Below are 15,966 nucleotides of genomic sequence, written 5' to 3'. Positions count from 1 at the left end.
AGTCGGCCTTCTTAGGCCTTTCTACCTTATTGCAGGGGTGCGAAACTCTTCCCTTCGGGCAAACTCGGCTCCGTTCGGCTCAGCATTGTTCCGAGCAATTATTAAGGTTGACACGACTTGACGTCCCATTGCGTGCACGACCACAGATAAGAAATGGCTTGAATTTTGACAACCCTAAATAGCCGAAAGGGATATATTAGTAAGGGACAGCATTATTCGACCCTGAACCGCTGTCAAACTTCGGTTTTGTACGAAGTTTCCTTTCTGTGTAGTACTACTATTATTTATTCTGTGCTTATTGTATGGTAAACATAAAAGACGCATTTTTTTGTAGCTTTCGGCGTCGAGACACTAGGTCCGTGGGGTAGGGGGCTTTGGGGGCTCCACAAGGCGCTCAGCAAACGCCTAAGGCAGGCCACAGGTGACCCTCGCGCAAAGATTGGCCATAGCAATCCAGCGCGGGAACGCTGCCTACGTGATGGGCACCCTACCAAGGGTGCAAAATTTTGATAGGTATTTTGAATTTTTTAGCTTTAGTTATCTTAATTGTAGTTAATTTTAGTTTTATATTCATTTTATAACACTTATTATTTAATAAATGAGTTTCGATCCCCCTAAAAGACGTTATCCGAGGCGTTTGTGGTCCAGTTGTTTGTTCCACTCACCGATAATGGAAGCATCTAAGTGTCACTCTTCCACAACTTGATGGTCTTGTCGTTCTCGAGCGCGGCGGAGGCGATGATGTTCTCAGTCGGGTGGCAAGTCGTGCAGAGCACGGTGTCCGTGTGGCCGGAGAGCCGCTGCACGATCTCCTTTGATTGCAGATTCCAAATGTAAACTAGGTTGTCCTCTGAGCCGGATACTATCCACTGGGGAAGAAAAAAATAACTGTGATAGTATGTTACTTTTGCTATATAGATGTCAATTAGTCTACATCCATTCTATTGATTCATTTATTCAATGAATAGTTTTCGTTACGTATTTCTTCATGTCTTTCTACATTAAATTGTGAGCAGAATTAAACATAAAAAAGAGATAAATTATATTCAGCTAAAAATTGAAATTCTGGTTTGCACAAGAAGCACGCCCAAGCTTGCATCCGGAAACTGATACATCCATCAAAATGGCGTAGAAGACAGTACAAAACAAACCGTTAAAAACAGATGTATGAGTTTTATCAACCGAGCAGAGTCTTATATGAAAGAAATGAAATTTAAATTAGTTACAGTACCGGCCAAAAACATATCACCTTCAGATTTTTACGGCAAACCTTTTCAGGGTTCCTAGTTGACTATTACAGAACCCTAAAAAGTATGCCGTAAAAACCTGAAGGTGATATATTTTTGGCCGGTACTGTACATATTTCAAAGGAATTAGCAATAATTGTTATATAATGTATGAGTCACGTGACTTGTCGTAAAATCTGTCATTCTGATACATTTTACTCTTTTCATTTAGCGTTTGTCGATGTAATATTGTCATGTTAGCTAGGTCCCTGGCAGTAAATTACAATGAGTTTTAAAGCTCCTACACAGTATAGAAATATCAAACTAAGTACTGTACTAAGTACCTAAGGTGCACTCTGGCACCGCCGGGATATTTGATGCCGGCTGTACACACTCGTCGAGAGCCTCTCGCCGAGTCTCCGATCCAATCGCAGAAGGGCGAGACGAGACGATAAGGGGACAGTATGTACACACTCGTTCTCGGCCTGTCTCGACGAGTGTGTACAACCGGCATTACACGAGAGCCTTGGGTAAGAAGCAAGCACGTAAACGATGCTTGCATTCGGTATGTAATAAATAAAACAGATCATACCTTTCCGCCGGTAACACTGAAGTTGGCAAAGATGCAGTACTTCTCGTTCTTGTGTCCGGTGTAGGTCTTGAGACACTTGCCCCGGCTGTAGTCCCACAGTTTGAGCGTGTTGTCGAGCGTCGCGGCCAGAATATACTTCCCGTTGGGCGAGAACTTGACGAACGACACCGGCGGGTTGTCGTCATCGATCAGGGTCTTGAGGCACTGGCCCGAGGCGGTGTCCCAGATCCGACTGGAAACAAAGTTTCAAAGACATTTTAGATTATATGCCATGGGGGCCTCGGGAACTGCTATACCTCACTTTGTCCGCTTATTTATCTCTGGATTTTAATGCTACATTTATAAGAGTAGGTAATGTTGCTAAAATAAAGGCTGTTGTTGTCTGTACATGTTTTGTGATGGTCTTGAATAAAAATCTGTACAAAAATTGCTAAAAATCGGGCTCACATCAAATAAAACTCTGGGTGCACCTGCTGTATGTCACTCTCAAACGCGTTTTAAGTGAAGTAAACGCAACTTATACCCGACTACGGTTTTTCGTAAAAGTACCTATCAGAGTCGATTAAAAATGCAGCTTATGTCACCCTCGTCATAAAAACGAATCTGTTGATATCTCATTTACTAAAGGGGCCCACTGATTAACAGTCCGCCGGTCGGTATCGGCCTGTCAGTTAGAACAAAATTTTGACAGTTCCGAACAACTGACAGGCTGATACCGTGCGGCGGACTGTTAATCAGTGGGCCCCTTAAAATTGATTAGTATTTTGACGTAACGGCGGAACACACGACACAAAAACACCATTAAACATTCATACACTGCTAACATATTTGACGTTCCACGGGAAAAGATAGCTTATGGAGGAATAATGTTGGAGCAGCGTTAATAATAGCGTAAGCGCCAACCGCCATAAGGTACCTTTATCCATGGGACGTCACAATATAAGTCATATAACATGTAAAAAGTATGCTAATATAAATTTATTACGCCCACTTGTTCCGAATTCTCACTACAATACCAAAAAAATACACCTATACTAACTAATCTCAAATAGCATTACATTGTAGCACGTCTGAAAATAGATTTATATTTCCAACTAGTCCCCAGATGTGTAGATTGTGAAGGCATTGATTAAGATGTCGGAATAAGCGTAGCATGAAATCGCGTAGGCAGATCTGTCTCCTACGCTTACATGGAAAGTGAATATACGCGTCAAGTTTTATTTAATGGTTCCAATATCATACTGTATGTTTCGTGACAATAGGGGAATATAAATTATTAGTTATATCAAGTATCCTTTTGTTTATTATTATATTACAACTAACAGGTATCGAGGTAAGTATCGTTACTATGGTAAAGGGGCCCACTGATTAACAGTCCGCCGGACGGTATCGGCCTGTCAGTTAGAACAAAATTTTGACAGTTCCGAACAACTGACAGGCCGATACCGTCCGGCGGACTGTTAATCAGTGGGCCCCTTTAGCTTCTCATATTAGCGCTTTTCCGAATCCACTTACTTATAAACCTAATCCCATCCCAAGTGGCGTACGCACTATTTTATCTAATAAACGATTACCATCTAACCTTCCAACCAAAATAGTGATACTAGGCAATATTGTAATTAGTCTGGTTTCCTCGCTATGATTTTATTCACCAAAGAGCATATCCAATGACATTGACATTTTAAATCGTACGTAAGTTTATATAAACTAATACGGGGTTCACAAGTTCCTGTTTGCAAGCTGCACGCTTCGCCGCTCGGCTGCCAGCGTACCAGCCTTCATTGTTTTTTTTTTTTTGGTAAGTTACTTTCAATGTACCGGTGAACGTGAGTTTCAATAATTCCAAAGACTCCAATGCATAATCAATCAGAGAAAATAGAGTCGGTCCAAGGTAAGTGTCATCATTAATGTAAAATTTCTATGAAAATATGACGTTTATAATGACACTCTCACTTTGTTCTATTCAAATCAGTGCAAAGTTAGCTTAAATTGATTCTAAGGCCCACTCACCATTCACTAACCCGAGGTTAACCGGTTAAACCTGGAGTTACCATGGTTACCAGTAAAATTTGACACCTGGGTTATAGTATTAACTGGTTAACCCCGTTGTCGTAAATAGCTATTAGGGTTCATGTATGTGTTTAATTAGTCTCTACGTTTAGGTTACTATTTTTACTTTTGTATATCATGTTTTACTTTGTGCTCGTATATTATGTCAAATGAATTGCGTGGAATGTTTTATACCTAGTTATAAGTCTAGAAATTCATGCTCCTTTCATACGTGCTTAATATTGTACCTATTTATAAGTCTAGGATTCGTGCTCCTTTCATACGTGCTTATAATTAACGAGATTGGCAAAAATATACATTACTGACTCTGCATGATACACCCACTAGTTGAAGAAGGTACCAAACGGCCTTGTGTTTTACTATATAAGGCAGAGCCGTTTCGTGGCTTATTCAGAGATATCAGAGACATCAAGAGAGCTTCACTCATACCAGCCTGAACACTCTCCAAGTAAATAAATCAAATATATGTGTTTTCATTTCACACAACACATATACCGGTAAATGGAGGTATAGCGGACTTCGAGACAGCACAGCGGCCAGCGCGTTCCAGCGGCGAGTTTCTACGCTTCTCCCAACGAACCCCCATCACGAAAAGCTACAGTCTACACTCCACAGTTTGGTCCTTTTGAAGCCGGATGAAGATAGAAAAACGTACGCGCTGAGTTTCAAGCGACATAGCTTAACTCAGACATCAAGATAGAAAAACGTACGCGCTGAGTTTCAAGCGACATTGCTTAACTCAGACAGCAAGAAAGAAACAAGTACGCGCTGAGTTTTAAGCGAACGTTGCTTGACTCAGACGGCAAGAAAGAATAAAGGACGCGCTGAGCCTAGAAGTTCGCTTCGGTTTAGACCCAAACCCTATACCTTTTCCGTAACCCATTTACCGGCTTGCCGGACGGACCGTGCAGCGTCGTAGGACCACCTCCGCTCACGTGTCCTGGCAACTTTCGTTGCAAGTGTCACATGGTTGATACCCACACACTGCTATCGAACGTTCTAGGCATAGCACTTTGCCATTGCGGGAGATTCAGTGCCACGAGGGATCCACGCTTAGGGCACTGACGTTGCGCACGGCAACGGTCAGTCATAGGCATAGGCAGGTCAAGTTAGGGACCCCCCGCGTGTGTTAAGTGAAGTGGTTCCAGCCAGAAAGATGTCCGAAAAGGAAGCAAGGAGCCTACGACCACGCACCAAGGGCCCACCTGCGCCCGCACCGAACATGGATACCCCTACCCCCTCGTCTGGTAAGACTACGTCCAACGAGACTAATACGTGGAGCAAGGGCACCAGTGGCAACCCGAATGCTACCGGTGGAACCGAGTCGGTACACTCGGAGATGTTAGACGCCACCGTAGTAAATCGTAGTAGGTCGAATACGCTAGTGAATAAAGACGCCGATGCGCCGCGGGCGCCGTCTAATCGCGAATTAAAGAATCGCAAATCGGTTAGGGAACGCGACAATGAATTGTCCGTGCTAATGGCCGAGCTCGAGGTTCATAAAGCCCGTCTAGTCGTTGCTAAGACCGAGTCCGACACTGCCAATTTACGGCTGCAGATTGCGCAATTGAAGGCGCAGTCTCGCGGCGGCAGTGACGCGACCGTCGAAGCTTCTAAGACAGGGTCCGTCACTGCAAATTTGCGGCCGCAGGTTGCGCCACTGAAGGCGCAGTCTGTCGGCAGCAGTGACGCGACCGTCGAAGAACGTACTAGAAGTTGGGTAGAACGACAAGCTAGGTTACAGCACGAGGTCGCGAAAGAAAACGTTAAATTCCCGCCGCCGAAAAAGACCGCGCAGCCGCCGCCGCGTGCAGCCGCCGACCGGGCTAGCAGACCGCCCCCGCGCGTTTTAGAGGTACCGCACGGTACCTACGCGCCAATGTACCATAAACCGCCGGAATTACCTGCATTCGGCGGAGATATCACCGAGTGGATATCATTTAGGGCAGAGTTCGAAGATACGTCGCCCATGTTTAGTGCCGTCAATAACGTCAGTCGGATTAGGCGCGCACTTAAGGGCGAAGCTCGGACGGCCGTAAAATCAATAATGTACACAGTTCAGGATCCGTACGAGATAATGGAAGCGCTGGAACGGCAGTTCGGCGACCCTGAGGAGATTGTTCTTACGGAAATTCATAATGTTAAACGCATGCCGCGTTTATCCGAAGACAATTCGAATATAGCCTCATTCGCCGCGCATGTAGCGAATGCCGTCGCCACCATTAGATCCTTGCGTCAAGAGAAATACTTGCACGCGCCTGAGCTCGTGAATAAAATCGTGGATAAATTGAATCTGATAGTGCGCTATGAATGGGCCAAATACAGGCAGTCTAACGTAGAATCACCCGGGTTAGTAGCAATTTCCGAGTTTCTTAACGAAATTAGTACTGCGGCCAAGCGCATAAACCGATATAAGCCGTCTAACCGATCACGGAATGCAGTGAATGCGGTTTCCTTTGTGCACGAACCGAGAAGATCGAGCCAAGCTCTCTCTGGGTCTCGTCCCCCCGCGTTCTACCGTGATACGTCTAATAGATCGCGAAACGCGGTAAACGCTGTGCGCGAACCCAGTCGATCGAGCAACGCTCTCGCTGGGTCCGGCGCCCCCGCGTACTCTCGCGATGTTAGTTCGGATTCGGAGTCAGATTACCACGAAACGTACACGCGTGATACGTCTAATAGATCGCGAAACGCGGTAAACGCTGTGCGCGAACCCAGTCGATTGAGCAACGCTCTCGCTGGGTCCGGCGGCGGCGCCCCCGCGTACTCTCGCGACGTTAGTTCTGATTCGGAGGCAGATTGCCACGAAACGTACACGCGTGATACGTCTAACGGGTCACGGAATGCAGTGAGCGCGGTTTCCTCTGCGCGCGAACCCAGAAGATCGAGCCAAGCTCTCTCTAGGTCTCGCGACCCCGCGTTCTACCGTGATACGTATGATAGATCGCGAAATGAACGAAACGCGGTTTCCTCTGTGCGCGAGCCCAGTCGATCGAGCCACGCTCTCGCTGGGTCCCGCGCCCCCGCGTCCATTCGCGATTATACTTCGGATTCGGAGTCAGATTCCCGCGAGTCATATACACATGATACGGGAAATAGATCGCGTACTAGTAAATCAACTATAGCTCAAGTAAAGCGCCGCGATGGTAATTTAAAAAAGCCAGCGTCAACCGGAGCTAAGCCCCAGCGGGAGATATCGTCTGTCTCTGTCTCGCGCGATGCGTGCGCCATATGTAAGAACGGCAAAGAACACAAAGTTAGCGAGTGTTCGAAATTTCTAGCCGCGACTATATCTGAGCAATGGGACTTAGTGAAGGGTACTAGATTGTGCTATAGATGTTTAGGCGCGAGTCACCGTGCGCGTTTTAAATGTAAATATGTCGCGTGTGGCATGAGTCAGTGCGAAGCCGGACATAATAAACTATTACACGGATTAAGCGCGGCCGCATCCGCGAACGGTAATAGTGTCCCGGCGGCACCTGCAGTACTCAATGTTAGGCTGCCGCAGACGTGTCTCAAAGTCATTCCTGAAGAGGTGTCGGAACCGTTAGGTACCGTCCAAACCCTCGCGCTATTTGACGAAGGCGCGGCAATGGCTTTGACGATACACGAAACTGCGGACAGCATCGCACCTGCGGTACAATTTGTTGGGCACGCAAAGCCTAATACCGCGGAAGACGAGGCCTTACAACTTGCGAAGCGACATTCTGAAACAGAATCATTAGGCGTTTCGCAGAAGGTACCTCGGGCCGACCCCGGCCAACGTGCGCTAGATTTGTTAAAAGCCACCTGCGAGAAGATACCGGGGGAGCAAAGGTATCGCTCGGGCTTACTTTGGCGGTCAGATGACGAGAAACTCCCCGATAACCGAGCGCAAGCATTGAAACGGCTGTACAGTCTAGAACGAAAGATAGACCGCGATGCAAAACTTAAAGCCGAATATGCAAAGCATATGAACAACTTGCTCGACAAAGGTTACGCGGAGAGAATGGACTCGCCGCCGCCCCCCGAGGCACCCCGGACGTGGCCTCTGGCGCACTTCCCAACTTTTCAGCCGCAAAGCGGGAAAACGCGATTAGTTTGGGACACGGCAGCCACAGCTTACGTACGTTCGTTTAACAGCGCGCTGTTGGCTGGCCCCGACCTGTTAGAGTCTTTACAGATCGAAATAATTGAGCAAGATCGCGATACGTTACGTTTCGTTTGGTGGACAGGGATCGATTGGGACTCGCCTATACCCGTCTCACTCGCACCCGCGTGGCGATCGTTCATTATTAATAACGTACGATTAGTTCGCGCCACCGCTAGTATTCTGGTTGCCGCCGAGGTTTTCAAAGCCGCATTGTTCGCTAAGAAAACAGACATAGAGATAAATAAGGGGCATTTAGATTTAGCAGAGATATTACTAATCCGACGGAGTCAACATGCTGCATTTCCGGAGGAAATCAAGCTTCTGGAAACTGGGCGGCCACTCCTGAAGAAATCTCCGCTATACAAAATCGCTGTACAACTTGACAAAAACGGAATCATCGTACTAAATGCTAGAATCGATAAAAACACGCACATGCCTGTTTTACATGCGAAAGAAGATTTCGTCAAGTTATTAGTACAGCATTTTCATGCACTCTACAATCACGGCAACCACGCGACCGTCATCAACGAGTTGAAACAAAGGTACTACATTATCGGGCTGCGCGGTAGCATTCGCTATATAACGCATAAATGCCAATGGTGCAGAACCTATAGGGGAACGCCAATCAAAGTTCCCATAGGTGACTTGCCGCCAGAAAGGCTAAAAGCGAATCAGCCGCCATTTACCGCTGCAGCCGTAGACCTGTTTGGCCCCATGCACATAACGATAGGCCGCCGCCGCGAGAAAAGGTGGGGTGTATTATACACATGCCTCACGACTCGCGCTGTACATCTGGAGCTTGCCACCTCACTTTCGGCATCCTCCATGATACTGTCGCTACGCCGAATGATAGCGCGACGCGGCACGCCTACAGTTCTCTATTCCGACAACGCCACCAATTTCCACGGCGCGGAAAGAGAACTGGCAGAGGCCAAAAACACGCTGCCCGACAGTCTCAAGCCCTTCTTGACCGAGCGAGCCATAAAATGGAAGAAAATTCCACCCGGCAACCCCTCCGCTGGCGGTGCCTGGGAACGGCTCGTGGGCAGCGTTAAAACCGCATTAAAAGTAGTACTGAAAGAAAGAGCACCCCACGAAGAAGTTCTACATACTTTACTGCTAGAATCAGAGCACATAGTCAATTCCAGACCGTTGACACCAGTGAATCCAGATTTAGACATCGAAGCCCTGACGCCGAATCACTTTCTAATCGGTCGATCAAGTGCCATGTCGCCACTGGGTGTTTTCACAGACGCAATTATGTCGCTCTCTTCGTGGAAAACAGCGCAAACGCTAGCCGACCAATTTTGGAGGCGCTGGCAACGGGAATACCGACCCAGCCTCCTCCCCAGGCCCGGTGCTCATCAAAACGTGAGAAAACTGCATGAAGGTGACGTAGTCATCATTGCGGATAGCTCCATGCCACGAGGAACGTGGCCCAGAGGCGTAATCGCCCAGCTATTTCCTGGCCCAGATGGTCATGTGAGAGTGGCCATTGTTCGCACACGCGCAGGTGACGTCCGCCGCCCAGTTTCTAGACTTATCCCCATTTACTCCGCGCATGAAGACGGTGTTGGCACACGTGGGGGAGACTGTCGTAAATAGCTATTAGGGTTCATGTATGTGTTTAATTAGTCTCTACGTTTAGGTTACTATTTTTACTTTTGTATATCATGTTTTACTTTGTGCTCGTATATTATGTCAAATGAATTGCGTGGAATGTTTTATACCTAGTTATAAGTCTAGAAATTCATGCTCCTTTCATACGTGCTTAATATTGTACCTATTTATAAGTCTAGGATTCGTGCTCCTTTCATACGTGCTTATAATTAACGAGATTGGCAAAAATATACATTACTGACTCTGCATGATACACCCACTAGTTGAAGAAGGTACCAAACGGCCTTGTGTTTTACTATATAAGGCAGAGCCGTTTCGTGGCTTATTCAGAGATATCAGAGACATCAAGAGAGCTTCACTCATACCAGCCTGAACACTCTCCAAGTAAATAAATCAAATATATGTGTTTTCATTTCACACAACACATATACCGGTAAATGGAGGTATAGCGGACTTCGAGACAGCACAGCGGCCAGCGCGTTCCAGCGGCGAGTTTCTACGCTTCTCCCAACGAACCCCCATCACGAAAAGCTACAGTCTACACTCCACACCCGTGTTAGTGGGACGGTACACGGGGCGCTAACGCTGTTATTTACAAAACATCAAAATGTATTAATTGTTCTAGAAAAAAAAACTGAATGAAAATGGCACTATTAACTTAGCGGGCCCAACTTGTATAAGAATAGAACTCACCATAGACCGTCGTAGCTGGAGGAGACAATGAGACTGCCGTCCCTGTTGAAATGCACTGCTGAGACGGGGTCCGAGTGAGCTGGGAGCGTCTTCAAGCATTTACCTTTGACAAACATCAAACTAATCAATCACAAGTTACAAGTACAGAAGGTTTTCCCATATCAATGGAGGATTTTGTTGTTTTTTTTTTTATGAAACTTGCATACACTCGTATTTGTGAATTTTGAAAGCGCAAATGTTGCGCCTTAAGCTGTGTACTTAGTACATGATGATAGAGATGATAAACAATAAAGTAGAACATGAAAGCCGAGTAACACTTAAAGCAGCAGCGCCCTGTGTAGTGAGCGTGCATTTGAATGTTGATGTTTCCAGCTTAAAACTAATTTGAATAGGTAAATAGTTAAATACTTAGTACTTATTTGCAAACAGTGTTATGTTCTGATTAGGTAAAGTGAGCTTCTGAAAGCAGTAAGAAATACAGTATCGTAAGGATCATATTACCCAAGACTGGTCCAGACGTCAATCAGCCAAATCCCTACCTTATAAAACAAAGTCCCCCGCCACGTCTGTCTGTTTGTGTGTATGTCGCTATAAACTCAAACCACCGAACGGATTTGAGTATTCTTGAGGAAGGTTTAGGTGTATAATTTGTTAAGGTTTTATGTAACCCGTGCGAAGCCGGGGCGTTTGTTAGTTATAGATAATCTAAAATAAATTTGTACTCACCCGTCCTGACGTCCCATATCCGAACGCTCTCGTCAAAGCTGCCGGACACGATGAGATTGCTCTGTGGGTTGAAGTTACAGCAGAACACGTAGTTGCTGTGGCCCTTCAGGGTTTTAAGGCATTTGCCGGAACTTAGCTCCCACACCTGCAAAGTTATTAAAGTGAAAGTAGTTATTTTAATAATAACAACTATCATTCTTAACACGTATGAAACATTTCTTTTATTATAACTAAACGCGCTGTTTTTAGGCAATTATACATTTTTGGAAAAAACTGTCTCTTACTACCAACTTACTACATATTAACTACCAACAATAAGTTTAACCTTTCGTTTGAAAACGACACATTTTATGAAATTTTGTAGGCATTACTTTTATTAGGTACAGATAATTTTAACTCGCTTCATACTTAGCAAACTCCAGTCGAAAGTTGACAAAAAAAATCCTTTTGGCGTGTGTATATATTTTAGGGATCTCAAAGTTGTCACTTAAAAACTTAGTTATATTTAGCTGCGTGGGGTCCTGTGGTCTCGTGGTGTGAGGTGGGTCTTTTCTCGCATAAGAAAGTTATTAATTAAAGTTTTTACTTTTTATAAACTACGTATAATTTTTGCATAACCGTTTGTAGCTAGCTAATAATGATAAGCCGAACTCTTTAATAAAAGTAATTGTTAATAGTTTTTCTAACATTACAATTATTAGAACTTATAAATTATACAAATACTGAGTTAGGCGTTGAGCTTAAGGAGTGGTATTATTATTATATTTTAAGTAAAATGGAATGTTACCTTAGAAGTGATAATAAAAGGTCGACAACCGTGAGAATCGCCTTATCTCCCATCTCCCGTAACTTTCTTATCACCGTCCGTGATTTTAGAACTTATTTCATGCCATGATACTTTTATATATCTATAATTTTATCAATGAATATCTCAATCTCAATATGGGTACCTACCTACTAGTAAAACCTGAGATGCTGAGGTCTAGTGGGTTCAGCCAGCAAAGTTTTTCAATAATCGTAGCACTTTATTAATCATAATAAGGTTGCCAAAAAATATGAATAGCAATCTTAAGGCCTTTCTCTAGTGACTTAATCGGTTCTCAACCTGATTAAACAACAACAAAAATCACGAACATCTAAAACGCACCATTAAAAATTTGTAAATATTTTTGCAAAAAAGTTACCAATTTTTTTTGTTAAAACTACTTATTTAAAAATAACAAATCGGCAGCCAGCCGTCTGCTCAGCGCTCAGTGAGCTGCGTTCGGATAAGGTATTTTTGTATAACCAAGTATTTTAGTTTAAAAAATGAAATTAATACCAGGCCCAAACAGGAGGGGCAAACCAAGGCAGCGGTGGCGTAACGTACTGCCAAAGATTTAAACGCCTCTGGGTTAGCAGAAACCGATGTCCAGGATAGAGCGAAGTGGAAGGAGAAAAGTAGGAAAGCGGACCCCGTCACGGTACGGGACAAACGCCAGGAGGATGATGATGATGATGGAATAATGAAATTAATGAGTATTTTTTTAATACAGTAATCTACGTTAGACTAGATGTGGATTGTCAAACAGTTCAAAAGCAGCCTTTAAGGGCGAATAAGTATCCAACACAGATAAGCAAGATAGCAGAATGTTGAACGCAATGCAATATTGGTTTATTTTTTTTACATCCTGCCTCTACTTTGCTCATTTTAGGTGGATGCTGACCCCAAGTTTCCAAAGTAAATGTAAGTGTTACCTTCAGAGTCTTGTCATCACTAGCACTGACGATGAGCCGGCTGTCTGAGGACCATGCCACATCACTGATGCCCATCTTGTGGCCCGAAATGGTCTTCTCAAACTTGCCATCGTAGGCGCCCCACACTTTAATTACTTTATCGGCAGCTGGAAAGTACATGGTAATAAACAGAAGACACCATCAAATAAATAGTGTCCATCAAGTCATTGATAAATAAATAAGTAATATTATTGCACATTCACATTGACATTGCCAGCTTGATGTTTAAAAATATAGAAATTCTTAATGTAGTATATAATAAAAAAAAAAGACATTCCCATCATAATAATAAGATAATTCTGATGAATTTTTTACATAATTTTACTAGAAGTTGATTGAACTTTTTTACCTAGTGCCTATTTAAGAGCGCTATTACATTTCGGCGTTGAGCGAGTTTAGGTATTTTACGCGCTGCGGCAGGCCGTGCGAGCTCAGTATGCCGATCCCTTCTACCACACTCGCACTACAATGATGGATTAAACATTCTTGATCCTTCGCGAAGCATATTGAAATCAACCATAACAACACTAACTGTGCTTAACTTTTAAAGTCCTAAAACTGTTATTTGGTAAGTACGAAAATACTAAATGCAGTGCAAATGTAAGTGTGTGCAGTGTTCATAAATTAATTTTTCATCTATTTTTGACGATTTTTGACCCCCCCACCCCTCAAATCATCCAAAAATAATGCTTCGGATGACTCTGTTGCCTCCTACGTCATACTACCATCATCCGATGTCCAGACCCCCCCCCTTCCATTTGAAACGACGTAATTTATGAATAGCCCCATACTCGTACTTATGAAGGTATAAGTATTACTCGAAATAAATTATAGGTACTCGCTTATTTACATGTTTCGTCATAGCATTTGGTACCTATAGGTTGTAAAGTTTGTATCAACGAGGGTTTAAAAACGAACTAGTATTGAGGATCTGACGATAATGATGATGATTAAGGTGGTCACGGATACCAATCAACCATGTAGTAACATGATTAGGCTCGTTTGATTCGTCTCAACAAGATCTTTGCCACTGAAGATACACAGGGTCTGATGATGGAGCTGGAAGGTGGCCACGGGTACCAGTCTATCATGTAACTAAACCACTTCGTGTTTGGGCTCGTTTGATTCGTCTCAACAAGATCTTTGACACTGAAGATACACAGGGTCTGATGATGGAGCTGGAAGGTGGCCACGGGTACCAGTCTATCGTGTAACTAAACAACTTCGTGTTTGGGCTCGTTTGATTCGTCTCAACAAGATCTTTGACACAAGACAGTACTCAGGGTCTGATGATGGAGCTGGAAGGTGGTCACCATTACCAATCAACCATGCAACTAAACCACATCGTGTTTAGGCTCGTTTGATTCGTCTCAACAAGATCTTTGACACTAGGTGATACACCAAACACGAAGCCCAAACACGATGCCCAAACACGAAGCCCAAACACGTAGCCCAAACACGAAGTGGTTCAGTTACGTGATAGACTGGTACCCGTCGCCACCTTCGAGCTCCATCATCAGACCCTGAGTAGTATCTTGTGTCAAAGATCTTGTTGCGACGAATCAAACGAGCCCAAACACGAAGTGGTTCAGTTACATGGTAGACTGGTACCCGTGGCCACAGTCCAGCTCCATCATCAGACTCTGAGTACTAACTTTGGTCAAAGATCTTGTTGCGACGAATCGAACGAGCCCAAGCACGAAGCGGTTTAGTTGCATGGTTGATTGGTACCGGTGACCACTTTCCGGCTCCATCATCAGACCCTGAGTACTATCTTGTGTCAAAGATCTTGTTGAGACGAATCAAACGAGCCCAAACACGAAGTGGTTTAGTTGCATGGTTGATTGGTACCGGTGACCACAGTCCGGCTCCATCATTAGACCTTGAGTACTATCTTGTGTCAAAGATCTTGTTGAGACGAATCAAACGAGCCCAAACATGAAGTGGTTTAGTTGCATGGTTGATTGATACCGGTGACCACCTTCCGGCTCCATCATCAGACCCTGAGTACTATCTTGTGTCAAAGATCTTGTTGAGATGAATAAAACGAGCCTAAACACGAAGTGGTTTAGTTGCATGGTTGATTGGTACCGGTGACCACCTTCCGGCTCCATCATCAGACCCTGAGTACTATCTTGAGTCAAAATTAATACATATAGAATGTCAGGTCGTTTCAAATATTTTTAATCCTGTCCGGTAGTTTATTAAACTGTACCATTATAAATTATAATACTATAAAAACCGTGCTAGGATCAAAGTCTCTCGTTGCGGTTTACACGCACACAGTATAGCGTTTTACACGGCGCCCGCCGCACACAATGATAAAAAATCTCGTTGTCGCCGTTGAAAATGTGCGGAGCCGACCGACACACGTCCTGCCTCTACAAGCTCTGCCGCGGCACTGAGCTGGCGCAGCGCGCGTCATCGGTAATATAGAGTAGTTTTCAAAAAATTGCCAAAAAATTATAGTAGAATTTCATAAACACTAATGTATACCAACAGTATAAGCAAACGTTGCAGATTGCTTGAGTATGAAAATGACTTCGATATTAAGTAGATTTTCGTAGGAATTGACACTTGTTTCGGAGAGAAAATTGAGTTCGTTTTACTTTGATTTTCTCTTTCTCAAAGGTGTGTAGGAAAAATATCGTTTGATATGCCTAAAGTACAGGGTATTAGTAATACAAAATAGCCAGGTTTAGTAGAGTAAACTTCTCAACATTTCCAAATAAGAGCTTGCCATTCAGTGCTTCACGGGGTTTTTCGGAAACGACCATCAGAAAAAAAAATCATTACTAATTTAATAAGTCCTTTTTCTAATATTTACAACGATATTTAAAAAGATAAGAAGACGCTTTTACTGGAACAAGTACTCATTGTTTCTAATAATGAGCACAAAGTCCTGAATTTCGTCGACTAGTATCATCAATTTTGCGTTATTTCGACTTTTCTTGTAAGAGCGCTCTTAACAAATTTGACAATTGTTACTGAATTTCCTATTCATTTTTCGATCAGTAAGAAATTATGATACTTGTACCTAGTGCCAACTTTTACTTATTGGACCAGCAAATAATGGTAAATTGTCATAGTCAAGTGGCAATTGTCAGTGTAAAGAAAGAACACTTAGCACA

The 15,966-nt window shown here is 43.9% G+C and overlaps 1 protein-coding gene across 1 annotated transcript in view; it reads right to left on the bottom strand.

The window, feature by feature from the left end:
* LOC134804292 (WD repeat-containing protein 5) overlaps nucleotides 1–15,966 on the bottom strand; it is a 46,778-nt gene that overhangs the window by 511 nt on the left and 30,301 nt on the right. The window contains exons 3-7 of the mRNA XM_063777294.1: nucleotides 12,797–12,942; nucleotides 11,060–11,204; nucleotides 10,334–10,436; nucleotides 1,819–2,050; nucleotides 666–869 (exon numbers count right to left, since the gene is read on the bottom strand). Of these exons, the coding sequence (XP_063633364.1) occupies nucleotides 681–869; nucleotides 1,819–2,050; nucleotides 10,334–10,436; nucleotides 11,060–11,204; nucleotides 12,797–12,942 (815 nt within the window). The 3' untranslated portion in view covers nucleotides 666–680. The remainder of the gene's footprint in view (nucleotides 1–665; nucleotides 870–1,818; nucleotides 2,051–10,333; nucleotides 10,437–11,059; nucleotides 11,205–12,796; nucleotides 12,943–15,966) is intronic.

The sequence above is a fragment of the Cydia splendana genome, chromosome Z, assembly GCF_910591565.1.
Source record: "Cydia splendana chromosome Z, ilCydSple1.2, whole genome shotgun sequence".
Taxonomy (NCBI): Eukaryota; Metazoa; Arthropoda; class Insecta; order Lepidoptera; family Tortricidae; genus Cydia; species Cydia splendana.
Note: the sequence above shows the minus strand (reverse complement) of the source record. Positions and strands in the feature narration are given on the sequence as shown.